The sequence below is a fragment of the Rhinolophus sinicus genome, chromosome 2, assembly GCF_057876585.1.
Source record: "Rhinolophus sinicus isolate RSI-liver-muscle chromosome 2, RSI-T2T, whole genome shotgun sequence".
In the NCBI taxonomy this organism is placed as follows: domain Eukaryota; kingdom Metazoa; phylum Chordata; class Mammalia; order Chiroptera; family Rhinolophidae; genus Rhinolophus; species Rhinolophus sinicus.
Genome location: NC_142502.1, coordinates 174292906 through 174319229, shown reverse-complemented (window position 1 = coordinate 174319229; position 26324 = coordinate 174292906). Strand labels below are relative to the sequence as shown.

The 26324-nt window shown below is 50.7% G+C and overlaps 2 protein-coding genes across 19 annotated transcripts in view; both read right to left on the bottom strand.

Annotated features, from left to right (window-relative positions):
• The window catches only part of DNMT3A (DNA methyltransferase 3 alpha), a 117563-nt gene extending 108447 nt beyond the window's left edge, over positions 1-9116 (bottom strand). The window contains exon 1 of the mRNA XM_074331764.2: positions 7227-9116. The gene's annotated coding sequence lies outside the window, so the exon portion shown is untranslated. The remainder of the gene's footprint in view (positions 1-7226) is intronic.
• A 10440-nt stretch (positions 9117-19556) lies between these two features.
• DTNB (dystrobrevin beta) overlaps positions 19557-26324 on the bottom strand; it is a 189154-nt gene continuing 182386 nt past the window's right edge. For 5 of the 18 annotated variants that reach the window (XM_074331771.2, XM_074331772.2, XM_074331776.2 and 2 more), the window contains 4 exons: positions 26062-26088; positions 25397-25450; positions 21903-21936; positions 19702-20007 (listed from right to left, as the gene is read on the bottom strand). In XM_074331771.2, the coding sequence (XP_074187872.1) occupies positions 21932-21936; positions 25397-25450; positions 26062-26088 (86 nt within the window). In that variant the 3' untranslated portion in view covers positions 19702-20007; positions 21903-21931. Of the gene's footprint in view, positions 20008-21902; positions 21937-25349; positions 25451-26061; positions 26089-26324 lie in introns of those variants that run through there. The other 13 variants (XM_074331773.2, XM_074331780.2, XM_074331785.2 and 10 more) reach the window with 5 other exon arrangements.

Below are 26324 nucleotides of genomic sequence, written 5' to 3'. Positions count from 1 at the left end.
TATATATATATATATATATCTACACACACACACACACAAGAAGCGGAGTACAGCATTAGGAATAGAGACAGTGGAAATGTAATGGCTGTGTGCGATGTCAGAGGGGTAGTGGATGGGGGAGGGGGCTTGTCACTGTGTGAGGGATATAAATGATAAACATCTAACTATTACATTGTTTTGTGCACCTGAAACTAATTAAAAAAAAATGTTAAAAAGAAAACGTTGAAAAACTGACCAAAAAAAAAAAGAAGTTCGTCATTCGAAACATGGTAGACGCCGCAGGCGTTAGGGACATTTCTGAAGTGAGTGTCTTTGAAACCTGTGTGCTTCCCAAGCTGTATGTGAAACTACAATACTGTGTGAGTTGTGCCATTCACAGCAAGGTGATCAGGAATTGCTCCTGTGAAGCCCAGAAGGACTGAACAGCCCCACAACTGATTTAGACCTGTGGATGCTTCCCCATGACCTCCAGCAAAGTCCATGTAAGGAGCTAAGTCCTTAAGGATCGAAGAAGTATTCTCTGGGGGAAATAAAATTGAAATCATACTTTAAAAAACTCAATTACTTTAAATGAAAATGGATTAAATGCTCCAATCAAAAGACATAGGGTGTCTGAACGGATAAGAAAACAAGACTCTTACACATGCTGCTTACAAGAGACTCACTTCAAATGGAAATACACACAGAGACTGAAAGTAATGGGATAGAAAAAGATATTTCTTGAAAATGGAAACAAACAAACAAAAAAGCTGGGGCAGCAAAACTTACATCACACAAAATGGACTTTAAAACAAAGGTTATAACAGACAAAGAAGAACCCAGTAATTCCACTTCTGGGGATTTATCTGAAGAAACCCAAAACACTATTTTGAAAAGACGTATGTACCCATATGTTTACTGCAGCATTATTTACAATAGCCAAGACATGGAAGTTATCTAAGTGTCCATCAACAGATGAATGGATGCAGAAGATGTGGTACATATATATACAATGGAATATTACTCAACCACAAAAAAGAATGAAATCCTGCCATTTGCAACAACATGGATGGACCTAGAGGGTATTATGCTAAGTGAAATAAGTCAGACAGAGAAAGAAAAATACCATATGATTTCACTTACATGTGGAATCTAAAGAACAACAAAAAAATGAACAAACAAAACAGAAACAAACTCATAGATACAGAGAACATTCTGATGATTGCCAGATGAGAGGGGGGTTGGTGGGATGGGTGAAAAAGGTGAAGGGATTAGAAAGTACAAATTGGAAGTTATAAAAGAGTCATGAGGATGTGAAATATAGCTCAGGGAATATCGTTGGTAATATTGTAGTAACTATGCACGGTGTCAGATGGGCACTAGACTTATCGGGGTGATCACTTCATAAGTTACATAAATGTCTAATCACTATGTTGTACACCTAAAACTAATGTAATATTGTATGTCAGCTGTAATTGAAACATAAAAATTTTAAAAATAATAAAAATGTACAATTCAGTGGCATTTAGTATGTTTGCAATGTAGTGCAACCACCACCACTGTCAGGTAGCAAGAGCATTTTGAAAGTGCTGACACAGAGAAAGAAGGCGCACTTAGATGCCAGGCAGCCATCAGGGGAAGTGTAATGTGTTTGGCCAGTGCCCCTTGCTTTGGGGAACACCCCTGTCCCTATTCCATAGAGTGCTGGCTGGATATGTCAGTGCCAATGTCATCTCCTACACCCACTTATGGGGGTGGGCATGTGATCCACGCTATCCCGCTGGCTAACCCAGAACCTGGTTCAGGGTAGGTTTGTGACCAAAGCTAGACAATTGAAGTAACCTTCACCGGTTGAAGGATATCTAGGGTGTTTCCAGTTTTTAGCCTCAGATTGGAAAACTGAGGCAAGGGAAGTGAACCAATTTGCACCAGTGCACCCAGGCAGAATGTGGTAGAACTGGCATTCAAACCTGGGTCCGTTTGCTACAGTCACATGGGGCTACTGGTGGGAAACATCGGGCAGGCTCAATGGGAAATATGGAGACTTGAGAGTCATTGACAAGCTGACGTCTTGAAAGTCGTGTTTAAGGAAGATGAGTGTGAGTCACAGGGAGGCAGCTCGGTGGCTAGGAGATTTGTGCTCAGCCCCAGCAGTGGGTGTGGGGAGGCTATGAGCTGCCTTCCAAAGGGAACATCTATTGCTGACTGAAAACAGAGATGATGAGGAGAAACATGTTCACTGATTTGGGTTGTTATAGTAACAGCCAGATAAAATATATATTCGGGGGCCAGAGGAGAAATGGCATTGCACGCAGATGAGCTGCAGGAATGGAGGAAACGACTGGAAGAATGGCACCATGGGCATGCTACTGACTCATTGCTGATGCCATGAATGGATGGGCTTTCTCACTGAGGAGTGTGGAGACCTGAGACGTTGGGGTAGACCACAAAATGGGGTGGGAAGAAATGATGGCAAAGGAAAGAGGAGGTTCGTGGAGGCAAAGGGAGAGCCAGAGCAGAGAACCAAGGCCAAGGACAGAGGGGCTTAGCATTGATGAGGCAACGAGGTCAAGGAGAAAAGAGTGTATTTGTCATCTATTGTTGCATAACAAATTAACCCACATGTTAGTGGCTTAAATATTTATATCTGACAGTTTCTGCATGTCAGGAATCTGAGTGGCTTAGTAGGGTTCTCTGGGTCAGGGTCTCTGACAGGCTGCAACCAAGGCGTCTGGCTACCGTCACCTCAAGGCTTAATGGAGAAGGACGCATTTCCAAGCTTTCTCACATGGTAGTCGTTGACAAGATTCAGTTCCTTACAGCTTGTTGGACTGTGGGCTTCAATCCAGTGCTGGCTGTTGGTCAGGGGCTGCCCTCAGTTCCTAGGCATGTGGGCCTCTCCATAGGGCAGCTCACAAGATGGCAGCTGGCTTCATCAGAGAGACCAAGAAGGAGATACTGAGAGTATTTGGGGCAAGTGGAAGACGCAGACTTATAAGCGAATCTTAAAAGTTCTGCCCTATTCTCTTTGTAGACAGTAAGTCACTAGGACCGGCCCACATTCAGGGGGAGGGCATCACACAAGGGTCTGGATGCCATGAAGCCAGTTTCAGAAGCTGCCTACTACAGGGAGCAAAGACAAGGTGGCTGGATTTGACCTAAGTCTCCCCCAGGTGGCCCCTGAGGGGACAGTGTCAGGAGGCAGTGTGCAAGAGGCAGAAGACAGAATGAAGGGGAACAAGTGATAATGCCCAAATCCCCGCTGTCCCCAGCACCTCAGGGAGAAATGGACAAACTCAAGACTCCACGTCACTTTAGGTAGCGCCCCAGCCGTTACCAGAAGATCCCAGCCAGTCATTTGCCTGCTTCCTCCACCCATGACGTGCCCCCCAGCAGAGCAGAGCCACACAGACAGGCAGCACCTGGCTCAGCATCTCCATTTCACCAATGGGTACTTGTCATCAAGGCACAGGAAACTTTTCAGGGCATGGGAGGATGGGAACCAATTCCAGAACCCTTTTTGCACTCCAGGACTGGCACCATCTGAGCTGCGGCAGCCAGCAGCAGGCAGCCCCCTGTCCCATCTGGAGAGTGATTCCCCCTCCCCAGCTGAGCCTGGCCAGCACCCTGGGCTGTTCCCTGTCCCCACTCCAGCTTGGGGCTGTCTGGCTCAGAGGGAATGGGTCCATTTGTGGGAGGGACACAGAATAGGTAGGCACCAGGGAGGCAAGAAATGGAATGAAGGGGAAATACTCAAGGGATAAGGCTAGGGCTAGACACAGGTTTTTTGAGAAATCCATAGGAGAGAGTCACAGGTACATATCTCTACCCACATGTCAGATGTGCAGGAAATGTAACTATTTTTGGAAGTCCCCTTTGGGACAAGGGGCATGTGATAGGCAGAATAACATCCCCCAAAGATGTCTGCGTCCTAAACCTTGAACGTGTGAATATGTTAGGTCACATGACAAGGGGAATCAAGGTTGCAGGTGACCTAGAGATGGGAAGGTAACTTGGATTATCGGGGTGGGTCCAATGTAATCACAAGAGTCCTTAGAGCTACAGGAGGGAGGCAGAAGGGTCGTGTCAGAGTGACATGATGTGAGAAGGACTAAACCCACTACCGCTGGCTTTGAAGGTGGAGGAAGGCGCCAGGAGCCGAGGAATGTGGGCAGGCTCTGGAAGCTGGCGAAAGCAGGGAAGTGGACTCTCCCTTAGGGCTTTCAGAAAAGACCACAGCTCTGTGGATATCCGCCTTTTCTCATTCTTCCCCCTCTGCTCCGTGCTGGGGCCTGAGCCCAGCGAGCTGAGAGCAGCCTGGGCTAAGGGCTGGGAGATCTAGATTCCAACCCCAGCTCCATCTCTAACTTGCTCTTTGACCCTGAGGAGTCATTTTTCCTCATTGGACCTTAGTTTTCTGAAACATGGGCTTGGTAACAGGCTCCCTGCCACCCTCTTGGGGTGGCTGAGTCCAGACCACACGTAGGGATGCTCAAAGGCTAGGAAAATTCCGAGGATCCACCTTAGGGCCCTGGCCCCCACTCTAGGTTTGACTGCCTTTTGCACTTTTATTTATTTTCTAACCCAACATAGGATCGGGCCCAGGGATGATAGAAATGACCCCCAAGGATCTGGCAGGGGCTCAGAGAGCAAAACCCCTTGTTAAACAAAAGAGGGGACGGAGGATCAGAAAAGTTAAGTAAGTTGCCCAAGTCCACACAGCGAGCTGGGGCAGCGCACTCAACTCAGGTCAGACTTCCAGCTAAGGCATTTCCCCAGGCCAGGGGGCTTCACCCTTAGGGAAACTTCAGTCCCAGGATGGTGCTGTGATAAAGGCAGGGGCTTCGCTTCGGACAGATATGGATTCAAGTGCTGGCCTGGCCACTCACCAGATGTTGCGAGCTTGTAAGTACTACGGGGAGTGATGATCCGGCCTGACTCATGCGTTGTGGGACGAATTAAATGAGAGAATGCCGAGTGCCTAGAACAGCGCCTGGCATATAGCAAGCACTCCACAAATACCAGCTAACGGTACTTTTATTAATTGCCTCCCCACTTCTATCTCTTGTCCCATGAGAGGAGAGAGGAATGAGGAAAATTCCCTCCATATGACATAATGTTTCTGATGGCTTTCAGATTGAGCTCTCATTAGGTCCTAATCACAGACTTAAAGATACAAAGTCCAGCTACTGTTGTGCCAATTTTAAGGGCAAAGCCACTGAGGTCCAGAGAAGTCTCTTGGCAAGTCATTGCCTGAGTGGGAGCAGACCTGGACTTCCTGGTTCATTCTGTGCCTCCGTGGCGTTTCCCAGAGGGGCCAGCGCCCCTCCAGGCACATGATGCTCGCTGAGGCAGTGGACCCACGCTCGTCTGCTCACCTGCTACACGCCACACAGCGTGTAGGACTTTGCGCTCACAGCTCTGTCCCTGCGCAGGTCTATCTTTAGCCCTGGCCTCGCGCTATCCTCCCCCAGCGTCCCAGGATCCCAGCATCCAACGAGAATTTCGAAAACCTACCTGCCCCCCAGACATCTTGAAATTTCTTTACTTAGAGACCAAGCTTTGTATTCCACGCTTCATGAATTCCCAGGAGCTGAATGTGACCTGTTGCCCTGGGGAGACTGGGAGCCATGAACAGGGCAGGAGAAAGGTGGAGAGGCTTGGGAAGGGCCTAGGCCATAGGAGCCAATTTTCCTGACCAAAACTCGGGTTCGCATGTTCCTGGGGACAAGGGAACTAGGAGGACATTGGAACTAAGAGGGGAAATACAGGCTGGCTATACCAGAGGGAAAACAACGCTCCTCAGCTCACCCCCAGTAGAGGCTACTTGACTTCAACACTCAAGGATTCTAGGGTTTGGGGCCTCTCGCTCAGGGAGTGGCAGGAAGAGCAGATCCTAGTTCCTGGGGTGGCTGCTGGCTGTGCCAGGCAATGTGGGTGCCCAAGAAGCAAGTCTTCTCTCACCACCATGGTGGTCTTGGACAAAGGGGTTCCCCCCACCCTCCTTGAGCCCTGACTCAGCAGATTTCCTGATTGGTGGCTGAAGGTGGCTGACGGAGACCTTCCCTTCCTTGTTGCCCGCGGTGAGCAGAGCCCATGGAGTTGCCCTGTCCAGTCCCCTCGCCCCTGGACCGGGCACATCATCGCAGAGTTTCCAGAACTCGTTTTTTCAGAAACCTCGGGCTTCTTCCTCACCCACCAGGGAGAGGCCTGGACCTGTATTTCTAGTTCTCACAAGTCCTCTGATGCTAATCAGACCAAGATCTCTCCCCTTCTCAGGTGATTTTGGTGGTATACCTCGGCCTTTCCATTCTATACTCCCCAACTCCCACTTCTTGGGGGCCACAGACAAGAGAAGCAGGGCCAAGTGGTAGAAAAGGAGCCTAAAGGGATATTCTCCTCTGTATAAAATTAATATGTGATAGCCAAATAATGCATATTTTTACAACCATATTTCTTGGGCCTTTGTGAGAAAGCTGCTGTCCTGGTCACAAATCTAACATGGTACTTGGCACATAGTAGGTGCTCAATAAAGTAAAAATGGCTCTTCCCTATACTCCTCCTCCCCCATCTTCCTCATCTTGGAAGTGCTGAAAGCACCTGGACTTCCCAGATGTCAGGCTGTTCTCCCGCCACCCCAGCCTGAGTGGACTCCCTCCTCCTGAAAAAAACACCCCTGCAGAGGAGAGCAGGCAACGCCCACAGGCCTGTGCTGAGGGCCACTGAGTGACAATGGAAAAATCCACCTTGAGCAAGCAGGTCTTCAGTGTCCTCAGAGGGGATACTCCTCAGACCTCCTTCCAAATTGGGAACAAGGACCATGAAATGAATAAGGATGATTTCAGTTCTGTGCCCTGACCACGTGAGGGAGAGCAGAGCTGATGGTCACCCAGTCAGGCCCATTCAGAGAGCGGGGAGATGAAGACACCTTGGCTGTCAGACCTGGAGTTCTGGGTGCAGTGCCAGCAGCCTGCGCTACTCCTGGGACCTCTGGGCTACTGGATGGAAGTGGGGGGCAGTCCCTGCACCCCTGTCCCAGTGACTGGGGACCAGGGAAAGGATCCACCCTCCCTCCACATCCATCTGCCTAATGGAGGTTGGGTTGGGCCTCAAAGAGATGCTCTTGAAGCATTTAAAACCACTACTGTGTCACTTTTCTAAGCCACTTTTCCTCATCAAACCCATTCTTCTGGTCAAACAGGGATAATTTAGAACAGAAATTAAAAGAAAGTTGTGGGAAAACTCACTTGAGTAAACGGGTTAAAAACCGCCGTTGACAGTTCCTCAGCGGCTCCGCCCTGTACGAACGTACAGTAGGTGCCTAGGCCGTCTGACTGGTGCCGGATCCGGAGGCCGAATCTTCACCCGCCACGGAGACTGGGCCAGGTGTGCGGTCTCCGCCTGGCAGAGAAGCCTCTCGGCAGGCGCAGCATTTGCACTCCTCGACCTCCAGGTGGCGCTGGGCTGGGGGCGGAACATGCTGTCTGTCACCCATGTGGCGGGGAGGGGCCTTAGAAGTGCTGACTTCTGATTGGTTGAGCTCAGTCTTGCTTTTCTTCCGTGTCCTGAGCGGGTCTTAGGGAGGGCACCCAAAGTGTCTGAGTTACTGGAGAGGAAGTGTGTGTGAGTGTGTGCGTGTGTGTGTGATTTTTTTATGCCTTTATAAGATGCCTCGTAAATTTACACACCGGGAAAAATCCTTGGTTGGGCCTATTTATAATAAATACATTATTTGTAAGAGAGCTAAGTGAGGTTTACGTCTACCACTCAGCCATACCTTCCTTGTTCATGTTTCCTTAGTCTTTGACTGTTGTATGTGTATTACCAATATAACTGTATCTGTGGGTGTATTTTCCTTGCGCATTTGACAGCTGTTGAAGCTTCCACTTTCTGCCAGGCATTGGGCGGGGTTTGGCGGAGTCAATGGTGAGCCAAACAAACCTGGCTCTGCCCTCGAGGAGCTTACAGATGCGACTCAGCATCACACACATCGAATTAAAAATTCCCTTGTGACAATAAATGAGAAGTGTCTTGTGCCTTGAGAGAAGAGCGGGGATTGAGGAACTGCAGCACTGCGTACCGGGCAGGACAGCCACTTCCCCAAAGTGCACCATCCTGCTAAAATCCATCTCATTTCAGAAGACCTGTTGAGCTCCCCTGTGAAGTTTGGAAGCTGTGGAGGCGGAATAGAAAATTTGAGGCGTTCTCGGGGAATACCCTGGGGCAACCCACATCGTCCTGTCTGGTCGGTGTGAAGGTAAGCAAGCACTGGAAAGCATATAATTTCCAGAATATTCTTTTCTTCCTCCAGATAGAAAGCCATCTTCTGGGTTGGAAGATGGACTGTCAATTGTGTTAGAGGGACTGTAAATTTTGTCACTGGAGAATACGGCCAAAGAAGGACTGGCAAAACAAACAAACAAAACACAGGTCTGCGAAACAAAGGCCTGGAGTCCAGAACACAGTGTGGACTATAGAGGGAAGGAGGAAAAAAAAAAGGGTGCCAGTCGGAGGCTGGACTAGCTGCTGGGAGAGTCTGGCCCAGGTGGCTGGCAGCTGTGGGACATGACCCAGAAGGTCATAAACTGCTAGGGCAAAAAAGTTAGTCCTCGGTTGGAGACTTATCAAGGGGAATTCCTGCTGCATGGAATTTTTTCTTTGTTCACCTAAAAAGTTGCTGCTCAGTTCCTGCTCAATAGGGGCAGACACTGAAGAGCTCCCACGGTGCCCTCCCCTCCATGACTCACTCTCCAAACCTTCACAGGGCTGTTTTTTCCCTGAGCATTTACCACACCCCCTGACATTGCACAATGTTGCTTGTCTGTCTCCTATGGTAAAATGCAAGCTTCCTGAGGGCGGGCGCCTTGTCCTTTCCTGTATCCCCAGGACCTAGTCTATGTCTGGTACCTAGTAGGTGCTCTATAAACATCTGATGAATGAATGGAGCAGATTCTTCTTGGTCTGTAGAGAAACCTCAAGTCTAAATGCAGAGTGCGCATAGCCGGGTATCTCTGGTGAAACGTAAATTGTTCTGAGAGGGCTCTCTTTAGTCTAAGGTGAACCAGCCTCTTGGCCCTGAGAGAAGGTGGGGGCAAGGCCCTGGTGTTTCAGAAGCTTGAAAAATCTGCCTCACCCACTGAGGGGGCAGTTAGTCACCGAGGAGGGGTGTGCGTGTACTTGGTGGTCAGGGATGAAGTCTGTGAGGTGACCCTCCCATCCCGTTCTGGTCCTTACCTCGCACTCCTGGATCAGCCCCCACCCCCAGAAGTAGTTTTTCCTGTGATTTGAAGGCTGCAGCAGGGGAAGAGGTTTGGCTCCAAATGCTGGACCCCACCCTCCAACCTCTGCAGGTGGCCCTTCACATGTCTGTGCAGGGGCGATGAATCAGTGTCCCAAGCCTGAGCAGCCCTTGCTGGCCCTGGGGAGACTCCAATGGGGTGACTGAGCCACCTGGCATCAGGCGTGGCACTCACCCTGGCAGCATCAGATTCCTCTACCCCTGTCTCACTTGTGAGTCCAGGAAGGCCCTGGCCAGTTGGGCTCGGGAGCCCTTCCCCAAGTCAGTGGGGCCTGAATGGGCAGCACGTGTAGTGTCCAGTGGGTTGTGTACTTAGTGTCAGAGGAAGGAAAGTAATGGCTATTGATCATGTATTGTGTGCCGAGTACTGTCTCAGGTATCTCACGGGTTTGAATATAATCCTTGTAACAACCATGAAGGGTAGAATTCTTTTCATTTTATAGATGCAGAGAGTAAGGCGTGACCTGTCTGAGGTCACACTCAGGCAGAAGCAGCATCAGGATCCAAGTGTAGGTGAATCTGACTCCCCCTCCACTGCCCAGCCTGTGCTCAGTCCACTGTACCCATGGCTCCAAGAAGACAGGGTCAGGGGTGGGGAGCCCAGGGAAGCCCTCCCCAAGGAGTAGGGCCCCAGCCAAGCCTCTGGGAGAGAATGGAGCAATCTCAGAGACGAGGGCAGGGCAAAGACAGAGGCAGAAGGGACTCGGAAGGTGCAGGTTCACAGGGAGAGGGATTCAAAAGAATAAACTGAGGCATGAGGTGGTAGGTCTAGGCCAGGTCTGGGGAGGTCGTAGAAGCTTGGGGCAGCCTGAGGCCAGCAGGACTCGATGACTTGGGACCAACTTGGGACAGAGGGCGAGTCACATATGTGAGTACCGTTCAGGAGGTAGGCCAATTACATCCATGGTAGGGTAAGCTGGAAGGCAGTGAACAGAGAGCAGAAGCGGAGGCATATAGGATGCTAGAACTGAGAGTTAGAGCAACGGTCCGGGACCCCCAGACACCCAGCACCAGGCCCAGGACTTCAGGCCGCCCATCTTTTCTAGGCAACCAAGAGAACGCCATTTGGGCAGCAGGGCCTGGGTTCAAGTGTTGGCGCCTTTCTCCCTTGAGACGTTATCCTTACCACCCCATTTAGCTTCTATGAGTTTTTTCTGCAGACGGATGGCCCTCTGCATCATCTTAAACCACATGTTCATTAGCAGTCTCTCACCCACATTTGTTAGGAACCGTCTACACAATAATTCGCTTCTAATCCAAGTTTTATCGTCTGGCAAGTGCACCCTCTGAGTCACCATATCTCAGCTGTTTGCTCACTCAGAATCAGTACCCACTATGCACCCAGCACTCTTTCTCTCTTCTAGCTCCTCTCGTTTCAAATTTGTGGGTATGTCTGGGAAGGTTTATACCCCGTCTGAGCATTCCCAACTGGGGGTATGTTCAGTGGTCACTGCCAGAGAGTAGTGATTGGACTGTCTGCCCCTAACCCATAAGTGCCTGCAGGCAGCGGCTGGCTCTTAGAGAACCCTGAAGAGGTGACAAGGATCGTTTGGATGAGAGCGTCTAGCTGAGAAGCTTTAGTTTTGGGCCAGAGGTGGGGTGGGTGGGGTTATTTAGATGGGCAGGTTATGGTAGGTAGATATTTGTAAACTTTGTTCAGACACCATTCTAGAATTTCACGAGTGTTGACTGATGGGCAGAAATTTTATTATCTATGATATCTATTTATATTTAATAAATCATTGCACTTCAGGCATTTATCCATAAGCACTCATTTTAGTCATCAGGAATGTTGGAGAATATTATTTGTTGTGAGAACTAAAGAAATGTGTCACCATCCTTGCCCTTAGGGAGCTTCCAGTCCATTCAGGAAGATGGGAAGAATGTGTGCTAAAAAGCTCCAAGGTGGAGGAGGGGGTTATCACTTTGTGAAGGGTGAAATGTCTAACTAGTACATTCTTTTGTACATCTGAAACTAATAATGAAAAACGAACTCCAAGGTTCAGGGTCCCGTGTGTTAACTGAATGGAGACACAAAACAAATGTTTCAGGGAAGGTGAGTGTCCCAGCTGGGTTAACTTCATGAGTGTGACAACGTTGAAGGGTCTCTCCTCATACTCTTTCTCAGCTGCTTGTTTCTCTAACACTACCTTTCCTTTCCTGCTTATAGCTCAGGCCCATCCTGGGCAGTCACCACCACCCTACAACTGCCATCACTATGAGGTGGCTGGCCCAAGGTCATGTCTGCCAGGAACATCACTATTTAGCATTTGCCTAGGCAAATTTTACATTGACCGCTGCTGAGCAAAACAGCAATCCACATATAGATTGGGGGTGTGGGGCTTTTGCCACTGGAGTTTCCCCTATATTGTGATGGTGGTAGAAGTCATAGTGACAGCAGGCGCTGGGAGCAGCCGACTGTCCCATTCAGCATTGAGGCCCCTCTCTGGCACTTCTGTCCCAGAACCCTCTGGCTCTGCACAGAAGCAGCAAAGGGGGTGGAATACTGTGGGTGTGTGGATACTTTCCTACAAGTCTGTGCTCCCCAGAAATTCAGTTGTCTCAGCTTAGTAAAAGGGTTGTTTCTCCTCAGAGTCAGAGGGAGGCTGTGGGCTGCTGCTTGAGAACAGTCAGGGGAGGCATTCTCTAGCTGAGGCTTCCGAGAAGGCAAGGACACCCTTATGGAGCAGGAGAGCCCGACAGTTCCATGCCCACAGTGGCCCCCAGAGCAGCTGCCCCAGGACACCCAGACCTGGTAGATGAGAGAGGAGGGTGTCTGAGGGTCTTCAGCCGACTTGTTGCCATGGGGAAATGTGGGACCACTATAGCCAGATACTCGTAACTTTTCCAGAGAAGCTGTAAATCTGGATCTTTTCTGTGAAATTTTCTGATACTTCACCATTTGCAACCCATTAAATTGTTTAGTATCACCTCTGGGGCCACGGAAAATGATTGGGCCATTCTCTGCTATTCCCTCCAATTTAGACCCAAACCGCAAGCTGAGTGTCTGTCTCTTTAGTCCAAACAATAAGGTCCCGGCTGCTGTGGGGATGTGCTCCTCAAAGCACTCATTCTCCAGAGAGCAAAGTTGGCAAATGAGACTGGGGCAAGGGCCCATGTCAGTGAGGTCACCAGCTAACCCCCACCCCGTGAGGATGCAGCTTGGTGTGAGGCTGAGGAGTGAGTGTCGCCCTTCCAAGCCTCTGGTGCACACGACCTTTGGAGCTAGATACCCTTCCCAGCCTGGCGTCTGCAGTGGCAAGAAGGCAGGTGACGGAGGGTGAAGTGGAAGCTTTCTCATCTGCCCCCATCCTGGGCCGGAGGAGGCAGGGAATCCCAGGCCTGAGCCGTCTTAAGCACCCTGAGGCCACAACACTGGTTTGTGCAGGGACCCTCGGTGGGCCCTTGTAATTTTTAAGGTATATCTACAAATAGGTGTCCTTATTTGCTTTGTATGAGTTTTAGGTTGAGTTGATTTTGTTTTGACATGTTGGTCCAAAACAAGATTGACCCTTGGGAAAATCAGCTTGGTAGAGCCATTTGCTCAGCTTCAGCTTGAGGGGTGTAATTGAAAACAGCCCAGGCATACGGACACCCCATAGCCACCAGATGGAAAGACCTTAGAGGAGGTGCTGGCCTGGAGAAGGGGATGTGTGGCTTCAAAAGCAAGAGCCAGTGAAGGGAAGTTTTATCCCAGGAGGAAGGTTTTGCTTCAAAAATAGTTTTTTAAAAATGAAGACGCTAAAGAAGCTGAGCAGGCATATTTAAGACCTTACAAGTGTAGGAAACAGTAACGGAACTCACTGTAACTCTAAAAGCTGCCCGGGGCAGGCTGTGTGAGCAAATGAAGGAATGACCCATGTAATAAGACACAGTATGTTTCCTGTTATTTCATATTTTGGTATCATTTTATTTACCGATGGTTGAACTCTTCTTCCTTCCCTGATTCCTAGCACTTTTCTGTACCGTGTGTTTGGTAATTAACATGCATTATTTTGTATTAACTGTCCGTGTACATAGACACTCCCCCACCTTGGGCTGTAGCCTCTTGAGGACAGTGACATTTTATACAGAGGACCAAGTGTGGATGGCAAATGAAGCACACTATTTCATTTTAATGCAATATATAGGTATTTGCCTCTCTAATTTTGCCAGGGACTTAAAAGAAGCCAAGAGGAGGGGGATCCCCTCTCTGGCCAGCGTGGTCCAGGTCAGTCACTTCCAGGCAGACCACCTTCTGGAGGGGGAATATTGTGAGCCATGGGGACCTTCCATTCCCTGGGAGTAAAGCCTGGTGATTAGGTGTCAGTTAATGAGGGGGGTGGGGCGAATGCTCATATAGCCTTAGACCCCGATACAAAGTGAGGCATAGAGGAATCTGGTATGTTCTCCTGGAGGAGTGTCCTAAGGTTCAGGAGGATACGAGGCAGCGGGACCCATTCCCTTGACGCATGTTCACAGAAGGAAGTGTGGCAGGACCAGACAGGTCTCTCCAGCAGGAGTTCCTCTACCACCTCCCTGTGTGGCCGGGACCACTGGATTTCCAGGGTGTCAGTTTCCTGGCTCATTCACACTCTAAAGCTCTCTGACATGCCCTAACCCTCCCCAGGGCTGAGTTCTTGTTGGTGCCCTCCCTCCCACCATATATCTAGAGGGGGATTCTGCCACCCAGGGCTGCTGGTGTAGTCCCTTGCAAATCCCTTTGGTGTGAGGCCTGGTCAGGGCTGAAAGTGACAGGTGGGATGGGGGTCCTTCCAAACCTGCCCTGCAAAGTCAGGGTGGAGGCTGAGGAGCTCCAGACGTCAGTATTGGTCCGTGTGAATGAGGCGTCCAAAATGCAGAGTAGGCCTAGTGAAAGACCACCCGGCTTAACCTGAGGCTGAACCTCCGCCTTTCCTTTCCTGTGTCAGATAACACATGGGAAGCACACCACAGCACCAGACCCAGAAATATTGCTCAATGTTAGCTGCAGAGGCAGAATACGTCAGAGGTCAGGTGACGCCTCTGGAGATGGTTTGCCGGGATTCAAGTCACTGCCACTGGCTGCCCCTCTGTCCCCGGGCAAAATACTTCTGTCCTCCCGTTGCCTTATCTGTCCACGGGATGACTGTGCTGGTAGTACCTTTTAGGGAAAGTTGTGGGGACTAAGTCAATGTGCTTACAAGGGCTCACACTATTCCTGCCTCCTCTTCTTGCTCGGCTTGGAGGGGAATCAAACTCAATCATCTCTGGCAGGAACAGGTTGGTTTTGCATTGACTGGGGAGCATAGGAGAAAGGTATGCCCAGAGGCGGAGGTGGCATTAGGAATCAGAGATACTATCTTGGTTGTCTTTAAGATAAAAAAAAAAAAAAATCAGGAAGTCAATTATTTTCCCGTGGTAGTTTCTGAAGTAGGCAAACTAGGTTCTAGTTGACACGACTGACTAAACATTCTGCTTCCCTCCCTGAGCCATCTCCCTGCCACCCCCAAACTTGGAATAGTCTTCCTCTCCCTTGACATTTTGCTGAAGTTCTGCCACATCAGCCGTGTCACCTAGTGGGAAGGAGAGTTGCGTTCCAGTGAAGCCGATGGGCTTGTCACTTCCTAATTGGGCAAATACCTGACCTCTCTCAGAGCCTTGTTCCTGTGAATTGGTAACACCTACACTCCCCGCTTTGGCGAGCAGATGGCACTAAATAAGATCACTTATGTGCACACACCTGGCACACAGTAGGCACTTAACATATGCTTGTTCCCCTCCCTTTAGAACACAGCCGACTTGAAGCTCACCTGTTCTCATCACCCAGCGATGTCAGCAGCCCTGAGGTTCATGCATCTTACACAACAGCTACAATTGATTGTGTGTAATCATCTTGCTGTTTCTTCTGTTCTAGTGTTTTTCCTTCATTTACTCCTAGATGTCTTTAAGCAGCTCTGTTGGCTGCTTTCTTAAGGTACGCTTCCACTTCCTCCCTTTGTACCTCTCCAGTGTCTGCTCATGCTCTCCAGACATGGGGGCTGGGGGCTGACTGTGGCTTCTGAGTTCCTCCAGGGCCCCGCTGGAAGTGAGTTCCTGTCTTGGGTGTGCCTGGGTGTGCTGAGTCGGAAGGCCTTTTGAGGGTAGCTGTGTGTACAATACAGTTAGACAGTGACCTTGTCCAAGGAGCCGTCTCACTTGAAACAATATACAGGGGAAGAAAGACCCAATCTCCGTCATAAAATGGGGGCAGGAATAGCCCAGTTAGGAACCAGGTGAGGTGGGCTGTGGACAGGTCAGGGTGGGGTCCTCAGTAAACAGAAATGTTAAACAAGGGCCTCTCCCAGCTCCACCCGAGCTTTACACCCCCCACTTTGTGAAGTTTGGCTCCAGAGGCCTTCCAATGACCCCTATCTAATTCCCTTCCACTCTCCAGTAATGGCTAAAGGCAAGAAGATAAGCGACTCTGTGAACCAGACAACCTCAGGGGAAATTCCATCTACTCTGTGTGAGGCTGCAGCTGAGCTCTAGAAACTGGGCTGGGGTCAGGGTGGGATGTGGAGGGAGGGAGAGGTGGGGAAGATAAGGCCTCAACCTTCTGGGGCCACCACAGGAGTTAGGGGATCCCAGGGGAAGGCAAGGGCAGCCGGTCTCCACCCCAGCTAGGGATGGAAAGCCAGAGGGGATGAAATTAGGGTGAACCTGGGGCTTGTGAGCTGTGGCCACAACAGCACAAAGAATGAGATACCCTAAGCCTAGGACTGAGGAATGAGGAGAATCCACCCAGCCCTGCTTCCCGCCTGCCTCGTCTTTCCTGTCTCCACCTGTAGTCCAGTTTACTGGATCCGTGTCAAACGTCCCTTCTTCAGCTTGCACTCTGCCTCTTGCCGTCCCTTCCTCTTCTATTCTATTCTCTCCCTGGCCTGTCAGCCCACACATCCTTGTCTCACCCTGCTGCTCCATATTTCTCGGTCCTTTGTTCCCCTCCTTTGAGTGGGCTCCCACTGTAGGTTGGGCAGCAAAAGGTGAAGCTGGGATGTTTGCGTAGGCAATGAGGAAAGCAGGACAAATACCAACCGGAAGCCCAGGGAAGAGGCTTCAAGCCTGGAGGTCTCCTTCCTCCCACTCACCCGTTGTCCAGCCTGACTCCCATCTGGAGGAGCTGGTGCAGGACAGGCAGGCTGACTTCCTCCCAGGCAACATCTGCAGGCTGCTGCCCACTCCGAGCTGCTCCTCTGCCCCCAGCCTCCCCAGCTCTACTTCCTCTATGCATGGCTTCCTTCTCAGCAGCCCCAGGGGCATAGTCCTTCCAAAAGACCAACCCTGTTAGGGGAGCTTCAAGAGGTAGTACCTCAAAGGTCAAGGGGCCAAGGCAGTCGGGCCAGTCACCCAGGCACATTTCCTCAGGCTATTTATGAGCTGGTGAACAAAAGACACACCATTCATCGCCACCCAGTGGCCACTGGGCCTTGTGGAGAAGGGAGGAGCCATAGGGCCTGCTTTCTCAGGATGTGTGGAGAAGGGGACCCTGACTACTAGGCCTGGGATTTTAACACGTTGCGTAGGGCGGGGTTTAAATCCCTCGTGAAGATTCTCGTGATCCGTACACAATGTGTTAAGGAACTGTGAGGATGACTTCTAGAGACGATGGACCCAGGCTGAATTGTTGTTTGGAGATGGAGGCCTGGTGTACAAGGACACCATCTCTGATAGCGAGGCTAAGAGACTAAGTGAGAAAGGTCTTGGGACCCAGCCATGGTGGAGCTGGTGTGACCCATGAACCGGGACCTGAATGAAAAGCCCACTGTACACAGGTGAGTTTGACAACCACTGGTATTGTCTCTTCCCTGAGAGCCCCAGGTGGGAAGCCTCATGTAGTTTTCTGATCCACTCACGGATAATCTGTCCCGGTGCACGTGGCTTGCAGCTATGGAGGATCTTCCCCAGGGAATACGGACTCCCTATCTCCCACACTTCCAGTCTGTAAGAATCATCGAACCCCTGGCAGAGGAGAGGCCAGGAAAGGCTAGATTTGGAATCCACCAAATGGCTTTTCACAAGCCCTTTTCTTCCAGAAGGTGCAGCAGGAATTCAGATGGCTCTAGGCATTGCCATAGCAACGGTACCTTTCCGAAGCTGCCGTGGACTACAGGAAGGAGCAGGGTGTAAGCAATGCAGGAGAGGGCAGTGAATCTGCCAGTGTAGAAGGCACACCCAGCAGATGAGGCTGTGAAAATAAATGGCACCTCAGCATGGCTGGGATTTACCGACCTGAGCTTGGTGGGGTCACAATTTCCTCAAGACCCAGGATGCATCTGGGACCACTCTAGGGGTCTTCACAGCTACAAAATATCACCAGCCGGGGGGGCGGGGCCCACGAGGCTAACAGTATATATCAATCCTCTCAAAAGACCATCTACTTAGGTTAAATTAGGCTCCTAAATGGTCACAGCAATTAGGAAGGAAGTGCCCCACTATCGGATGACCACTTGTGTTCCCAGTCAGGGTTGAGGAAAGGGACCCAACTAACTTGAAGCTTCTGATATAAATCAGATGCCAAGAAGTCAGGAGGCAGGTACCTCAGGGGCCTTAGGTAATGGTGGCTATCCCAGCTCTCCAAAAAATCAACTGTCAACAAGAATTTATATAAAACCGGAACACCCTATGCACCGTCATGCTGGCATCTGAGCCCCTCCCTGCGGCTCTCTCCAGTGACCCTGATCATCTTTCAGAACCTGGTATCGTGGGAGGCTCACGGTTCGGAGCCTCTCCCGCGGCTGAAGATGTGCATGCTTCTCCTTTGCAAAGGCAAGCAGAGAGCGAGCGGACCTGCTGAGTGGTGGTCAGCCTGTGGGGCTCGGCAGGCTCCCCGGCAGAGTGGCGCAGACCAGGCCCAGGGGACACCGCCAGACGCCACATGCACCTCAGTTGGCCTGAGCACTTGGCTGCTTTGGTGCTTTTAATCTGACTGTTCCTTTGGCTCTTTCTGCTCTGGAAGAAGCAAGCAGTTTATGTGAGGGACCAGGAGGTGGGATTCTGCCCTGTCCTCGGGGTACCAAGTGTGAGACGTCAGGGTTGTGGGGAAGCAGCCACCCAATAGTGTCACCTCCAAGACCTCACTGCAGCCCCGCCATACGTAAACATCACCATCCTTTGGCACTGAGTGTCCCTCAGAACTTCCCATACGTTACTCTTTCTTGCCCCTTCTGGCCCTCCAGACAAGCCTGGATGGATTCCCACTTCCTGATGTGTGGGAGCACCTTTACACCAATGTTTTTTTGTTTTGTTTTGTTTTTCCCCCCCAGAGCCTCTGCTGGCTCTCCAGGGCCTCAGCTCACTACTGGCTGGTGGTCAGTGTGGTTGGCCTAGGCAGCACTCAGAGCTGCTGTGGGGGGAAAGCCCTCCACCAGGCCTGAGGTCTCCTCCTGAGGATGGGGGGGGGGGGGAGGGAGGTGGAGAATGGGGCTATTTTTTTACACCCGAGGGGAAGCCAGCTCCCGGCTCCCATTTTCCTTCTTGCTCTCACCCAGCTGGAGCAATCCCAGTGCACCTGCCGTTCACACCTAGTACTTCCAAGTGAGAACCCAGGCCGCACCAGGGCGCACTCCCACACAAGCCTTGCCCTCCTTTAGGAATGAGAGCCATTAAGGGAGAAGACGTGCATGCGAGGGAAGGATGGGGCGTTTATCCCGCCCCTGTCTTACCCTGGCTGCTCCCTCAGGTTTCCGTGTGACTCCGTGTGTGGCTGGGCTGAGCACACTGGCTCTGCACAGATCTCCTCAGACAGCGGGCAGGGGTCTGCAGAGGCGTGTGTATTGGGGAGGGGGAACGCCAGCTGTGGGGCCTCTCACTTCATTCCAGCCACTGCCCTTTATAAATATTTATAGCAGTTCTTCTACTAAAAATAACATCCTGAAGCCCAGGGAGGAGAAAAAAATAAATGCAAAGCACCGGGAATTGGGATCGACGATCATGTGTGCCAGAGCAGAATGGACCCCTGAGCAGGGGAGAGGCTGCGTGAGCGCCGCTGCTCAACAGTGCTCCCTCTGGCGGCCACTGGGCAGGGCTCGCTGGCGGCTGGCCCCCGGCGTCGCCGCGCCGAACCCTCTCCTCTCGCTGCTGGAGAAGGAACCGTCCAGGGCAGCAGCGCGCAGCTCTATTGCTCCCCCTTCTCGCCTAGGCTGCAGAGCGGCGAGCGGCACCAAACTGGGCGGGCGGGCGGGGCGGGCGGAAGCCTAACCAATGTGAGAAAGGAAGGAGGCTATTTTTAGCACTGTGGCCAGGGCGTGAATGTCTGTAAGAACTGAGCAAGGCCTGAAGCTGTCTTTGCACGACACAGGGAAGAAAACCTGTTTGTTTTAAAAGGTCAAAGGTAGGGAGGAAACTTGTACCCCCACCCTGGGGAGCACGCCACGTGCTGGGAAGACGCCAGCAAGAACTCCATCAGGTCAAACAGAGGAGACTGGTGCTGTTTCTTTTCTCTTTTCAGCCTCCCCGTAGATTCCTGTGGCAGAGATGAGACCATACCCCCAGGGGAGAGGTGAAGATGCTAGTTCATGCAGGACTGTGCCGGGGGCTGCCCACCAGTGGGGCATCGGGTGGTCCCTCCCACTTCCCACTGGCTCGGGGCTCCCCTCTCCCTGGCAGGTGGTGATGTCTGGCAGCCTGCAAGCCTGATCCAGGTGTGCAGGGAAAGATGGTCAGGAATGCGCCTCTGGGCGAGGACCTCGCCTTCCTCTGGTCGATGCCAGCTCGCTCCGCGTCCCCTGTGCCTGTGCAGGGCAGACACACTGTTACTGGAGGGTCTCTGAGCAAAGGCGCTAACATCTGCTGGGGAGGAGACAATGTGCAGGGATGGGCTTTTGAGATATTTCCTTTCTCCTTGGGAGATGAAAAGGGTTGACAACACTCACACCCCCTTGAGTGAAAGGCACACTAGTCTTTGGAGTTGTTGCCTAGGTCACGGGGTCAGGAAATGTTTCCAGAGAAGAAAGAAAAAACTGGGTTCGAAGTACAAGGTTTGGAATGCGGTGGTTTCTTGGGAAGAATTGCGACTGAGGAGAAGAGCAGAGAGGTCGGAGACATGTCTGTAAACACTGAGCAGGAGGGAGGAAAGCCTTTGCCTCATGCCGAAGAGAGCAGACCGTAAGGGTCCCTGAAATAGCCACCTGAGGTTTTCCGCTTTTCTTCTGACTCTCTACCACTGGTGAGTTTCTCCTAACTTCGGATAGGATTAGGGACAGCGTTAGAAGAAGAAGACCCAGTGCCAATTCTAGTTCTGGCACCACGCTCCTGGGTCGTGTGCCTTAGTGTCCTCAGCTGCAGGAAGAGGTGGTAGGCCACATGGCTCCGACGTGCCTTTCCTTGTCCCCCGGTTCCTGTGCCCTGGGGAAAGGGGCTCTGGCAGGCTCCTGAAGGACAAGTCAGCTCCTGACTCCCTAGTGGATGAGGCAGCCTGGGGCTGCTGTCGGGAAGGGCCATGCATGAATGTGCAGGGAGTTTAGGTAAAAGCCTGCCCAAGCCCTGGAGGCTCCGTGATTTCCAGGGCAGCGGGAGAATTTGTGCAGCTTGGGTGCTGCCTGCAGGATCCCTGACTCAGTGCAAGCTCAGAGCCGGCAGGTCCCAGGGTGCCAGCAGAACAGAGCCCTTCAAGGACCTGGTGCAGATGGGGGCCGGGGGTGCCAGGAAAAGGCCCGGAAGCTGCTCCAGGATGAGATTCTTGGAAGGGTCTGGTAGTTTCTTTTCTGGATCATGGACTGCAGCCCTGGCTTTTTTGCCTGGAAGATTTGTAACTAAGGAAGATAGCCAAACTTTTTAAACACAAGAAGTGGGGAAGAGGAGGGAAGAAAAGATGGAAAACTAAAGAGAAATCTCAAGGCTGCACTAAAGGCATCTTATCCTCGACAAAACTCTTCTCTGGAACAGATTGGTTGTCCAAATACTTTTGTCCCTTCCTTTTAGCGAGCATGCTCAGAAACTGCAATATCTTGGAAATGGAACTAGGTAAGAGTTAAGGTCCTGAGATGGAAGAATGTGAAAGACTAATTCCTAAAGGCAATGGGCAGTTGCCTGTGGGGAAACCTGTACTTTTAAAAATAGTTTTGGAAGAGAGAAGGTGCAGCTTGGCCATGTGCCATGGCAAACGGCTTGGTTGGCATTATAGTCAGAGTGATGCTGCACGACAGAAATAGGTGTGTGGTGAGGAACTGCAGCAGGTTACAGCTCTGGGTGACGGAACCTCAGGGGCATGCTGGCTGTGGTTTGGCTCCCCAGAGAGAAATGACCCTGACCTTGGGAGAACAGCAGCTAGGAGGCAGAGGCAGCCCCAGGGTGTGGGCAGCTCTCAGCCCACCTCTGAGGGCTGATCCCAAGGCGGTCCAGCCAGCAGGTTCTGGTCTGTCAACTGCGTCCCAGCACAGCTGACACCAAGCCCTGCCTGAGGCCCAGACCCAGGCTCAGCACAGGGCCCCAAGCTGGGTGGCTATACTGGCGGGGCCGGGCAAAGGGAAGGGGTGCAGTTGGGCTCTTTAAAGAAAACCCTAACTTGGGTCTCCATCTGTTAGGACGGCTCTGGCTTGGGAGGTATCACTGAAGAAAGGAGGGAAACAAAGGGAAGGGAACACGAAGGGAAAGGGCTGTGGGAAAGCAGAGAACGCTCTGTACTCACCGCTCTTCCTCTCTCTCCTGGCTCCTCCGCTAACCTGTGCAGCACAGACAAACAACACATTGAGTTCACACCCAGGGTCCTCTCACCACCCTGGATCTTCTCCCAGGGGCTTCCCTGACCGCTGCACCCGGGGGCTTCTGGACTTGCCTCTCCCCTTGTTCCTTGGAGGCCGACTTTCCCGACCAGGAATGAAAATGGGGGAGGGTCATACTACCTATAACTGGCACCTGCATCCTACATAAAACAGCCACGGAGACACGTGCCTCTCAGGAGAAGGCAATACTAACACTAAAAGGCACCAAAGCCACCTTAAAACGATTTACATCAGGGGGCACAGGCCAGCTGGTCTTGAAAGTGAACAAGGTGAAAATGAATTAACCTTTGATAAGCGCAGTATTTCCTTCCTGCACACATATCTGCTTGGGAATGCAAAATCATACTCTTGCTCACCCCGGAACCATAGACACTGCCTGGCCCCTCAAACGCGTGTGTCTGTTCTCACAGAGGGCCACTGCCACCAGTCTACCAGACATGCAGCAGTGTTAAGTGTGCAAACTCATGCACAGCTCCCACACCGTGGACGGCAGGTTCTGGGAGAGGCGATTCGGAAGAACACAAGAGCAAACAATGAGGCTTGGAGCAGCTGAGACACATTCGGGGCTCTGAGGTGATAGGAGTGAGGGAAAGTCTGTTCATCTGTTTCATCTGTGTAGTCTTGGGTACAAGTGCTCAGCACCCAAGGTACGGGGTGAGGGGATGCCAAATAGGAACGGTACCCCAGCAGAGCAGAAGCATTCCCCAGGACGCAGCCAGACAGACAGCCAAGGTGGGCAGGTAGAGGCCTGGGGGGCGAATGTGGTTGGGAAGTCTGGCTCCGTCATGAATTCTTCAGAAGTGTCCATTTGGTTCTCAAGGTTTCTGCATTGAGCTCTGTTTGCCTGACAGGGTGCTGACCAAGATGTGTTTATATTCTGTCAGCATGATTTCAACCCCAAAGAAGCAAATCTTTTCTCTCTCTCCCTGGTTGACAGTCACTGCTCTTGAATGCCTATGTGACAGGAGCTACTGCAGTTGGTAGTAAAATCTCATGCCCAGATCATGGCAGAGATTCCAGTCAGTCCATTAAAAACTTGGTTTTAGAACTACACCCACATAACAGCTACGTTTTAGCTACAGAGACATATCCTAGGACCTTTATAATGTTGAAAGTCAAACGTTTTTTAAAACGCCCTATCCATGTCTCACCCCAACTCTTAACACTCTTCCCCTCGGGGATGACACCTAAAAACCACAGAAATAGAAATTCAGGCATTCTCACAAAAAGATTTCACACAGACATACAGCAACTCTGGTATATGCACTGAAAGAGACATGAGGAGATACTAAGAGCAAGAGGGACAGAAAGAAGAGATGCTGATAGGGCAACACAGGTGTAAAGAGAAGGGACACCAGGCAAAGGAAACCATCCCAGGCTATATGTGGGAGGCAGCCTGCCTCAGACGGGACCCAGGACTAAGGGCTGGCGTCCATGGTCAGGAAAAGGCTCCGGTGGTCAGGACAGAGCCCTCTGTGTGCTTTGGGGGAGTGGAGGCAGGCTGAGGAGAGGCCATGGGAAAAGCTATTGGGGAAGGGAGCGTATATGGGAAGAGAGGCCAAAGCAGCAGCTGTTACATCTTCAGCCAAGAACATTCCACACAGATGCCAGGATCTGGCTGGATTGTGTGTGTGCATGAGTGCTTGTGTTTGGAGCATGTGTTTACATAAGTGTAAATTTATCTTTGTGTATCTCCTCTTCACCTCTTGCACTACGCACCCTCCTGCCTTCTTCCAGTCTCCTATGGGCACAGGGAAGTAGGCTTCCCTACGTTTCTTTGTAGCATTTCTAGACGTTTCCCACACCACTGCCCTTGACTTCTGACCTTTTGACATCCATGCCAAATGTGTCCTCCTCATCAACTCATCACAGCTCTGGTCCACTGTCTCCCAGGCCTTGGTCTGGCTCGCTAGATGATTTCAGACCTGAGGGATATTCTTCCTCCCCTCCCAGTTTATTCCTTTGCAACTTCAGTGCCCTTGCTGACACTCCAAAACCCTCCCTGTTCTCCACACTAGCCCCTATGGGCGCAAACAACACTGTAGACCTCCCCGCCCCCCATACCATGGTGCTTCCTCTTTCCCATCACAGATTCCCTGCCTGTACTGTTATCTTTCCATCCTTCCTTTCTTCACCTCACTTAGTATTCTCGTCTGCTCAGACTAAAACATGGGCGTTGGAGTTAGAGAAACCTGGGTTGAATCCAGGCTCTGCCACTTACTACCTGTGCAAGTTCTTTAACCGCCCTGAGCCTTGTCTCGAATCTTTCCCTCACGGGACTATGATATCAAACAGGAGGGGGTATGTTAAGTGCAGAGCAGCCAACAGGGAACTTCCATGCCATCAGTGCCTTGGGACAGCACTCCATTTCTCTCCCTGACAACGTGCTCTCTATAGAGCACATCACCCTGTTTATTTCTTTAGATTTGTTAATTTATTGACATCCCATTACGCGCCAGGCACGGTTCTAACATGAAATTTGGAGTCAGAAAGATCCAGTTCAAACCCAATATCTGCTACTTAATAGCAACATGATCTAAATTTCTCTGAGCCTATTTCCTCATCGGTAAAATGGGAATATTATATATCTCACAGGGTTGTTAAGGGTTAAATGAGATTATACATGGAAATCATCTAGCACAGCTCTTCACATATAGTAAGTATTAAGTAGGTTTTATATACGATAAGACTAGGAAGGCATTAGAGGCAGACCTCGTTTTATTGCATTTTGCTTTATTGTGCTTCACAGATATGTGTTTTTTACACATTGAAGTCAAGACCCTCCACGAGCAAGATTATGGTTCGCTTTACTGCAATACTTGCTTTATTGTGGTGGTCTGGAACCAAACCTGCAATATTTCCAAGGTCTGCCTGCACTCTCCTTTGCTGACACCTCTCTTCATTGCTTTTCATTCTTCTTTGAAGCCACAAAACCATTCGGCTATTCTGCCTGCAATAATCTCTTCCTTTGCAGACTCCCTCTGTTCTTATATTTATAATCATATACTCAAAGTTTGATGACTGACTTTCCCTGCCACTCTATCTCCTGTTTATTTTGCGTATCTTAGTCTTGCTCTCCAAACTATATATTATAAACTCCTTGAGGTGATAGGTCATGTTTTGTTTTACTTGTATCTACATCCTGTATCCCAACCATCTATCAGAGTATCAGAAATCAGGAAGCTTTGTTGATCCATTGACACTACCACCTCTATGGAAAAACTTGACGGTCCATTGGGAAAAGTAGGTAGAAGGAACTGTGGGGGGGGGGGATTTGAAAGCTTTCGGGAAGGTAGCAGCAGGAAGGAAAGCAGAAACAAAAGGGACAGGGGGATTTCATCCAAAGGCTAGATGGCTCTGGCTCCCATTCAAACTAGGGGTCCTCTTGAGCTGCCTTTACCTCTGTCTTTCCCATTCTGCATCTTCTCTTCTTCTTCCTGTGCACCTTCCTCTGCTGTGAAAACAAGTCCAAGGAGGCCCGTGACCCTTCAGTACAGGACAAGCACAGAAGGGGGTGAAGGGAGGAACTTGGGAGGTTTGGGATGAACCCTAGCTGACGGCTCATGGCTACAGCCTCCAAGGATGCCTCCACTCATCTAGTCTGCACCCTGTGAGGGCCACGCCCCAGCACTACCCAGAAGTCCTGAGCCCATAGAAGCAGACCAGTCCGATGTCCCTGCTGCTGGCTTCCCTGGTGACTGGGGTGGGGGTGGCTGCCGCTTCTCTATGCCTGTTTTCCCTAAAGTGATTACATCCACCTGGGATACATGTAATATCTTACATTCAGGTTAAAGGAAGCAACCATAAAGGTGCATGGTGAGGAATACCTAGATTAACTGTCTTCCGTAAAAACCAACCAACCAACCAACCAGCCAACCAAGAGGTTTTAGCTGATAACAATCTTAAAATGACTGAAAAGTGCAATGTGGCTATGTGGGGGAACAAACAAATGCCATCTAAGGTTGCTTTCAAGGGGCCTGCTCAGGGAGGTCACAGTTCACTGTGCTCTGCAGGGAGAAGACCCCCCCATGATAAGGAGAAGTGTATTCAGCCCTGGGAACTCACTTTGAATTGGGGCTTTGAAATACTCGGCTGCATCCCGGTGTGGGCAAGCAGGACGGTAAAGTGAAAACCCCATCACATTAGGAATGGCTGAAGAAACTGCGAAGAGTTGCCTAAAGAGGAGAAGGCTTAGGGGGAGCCATGTTGTCTGCCATCAAATACTTGAAAGGCAACATAAAGAGGAGGATTGAACTTTGCGTAGCTTTAGAGGGTTGAATGACAATAAATTGGTTACAGAAAGGCAGATTTCGGCTCCCCGATGAGGG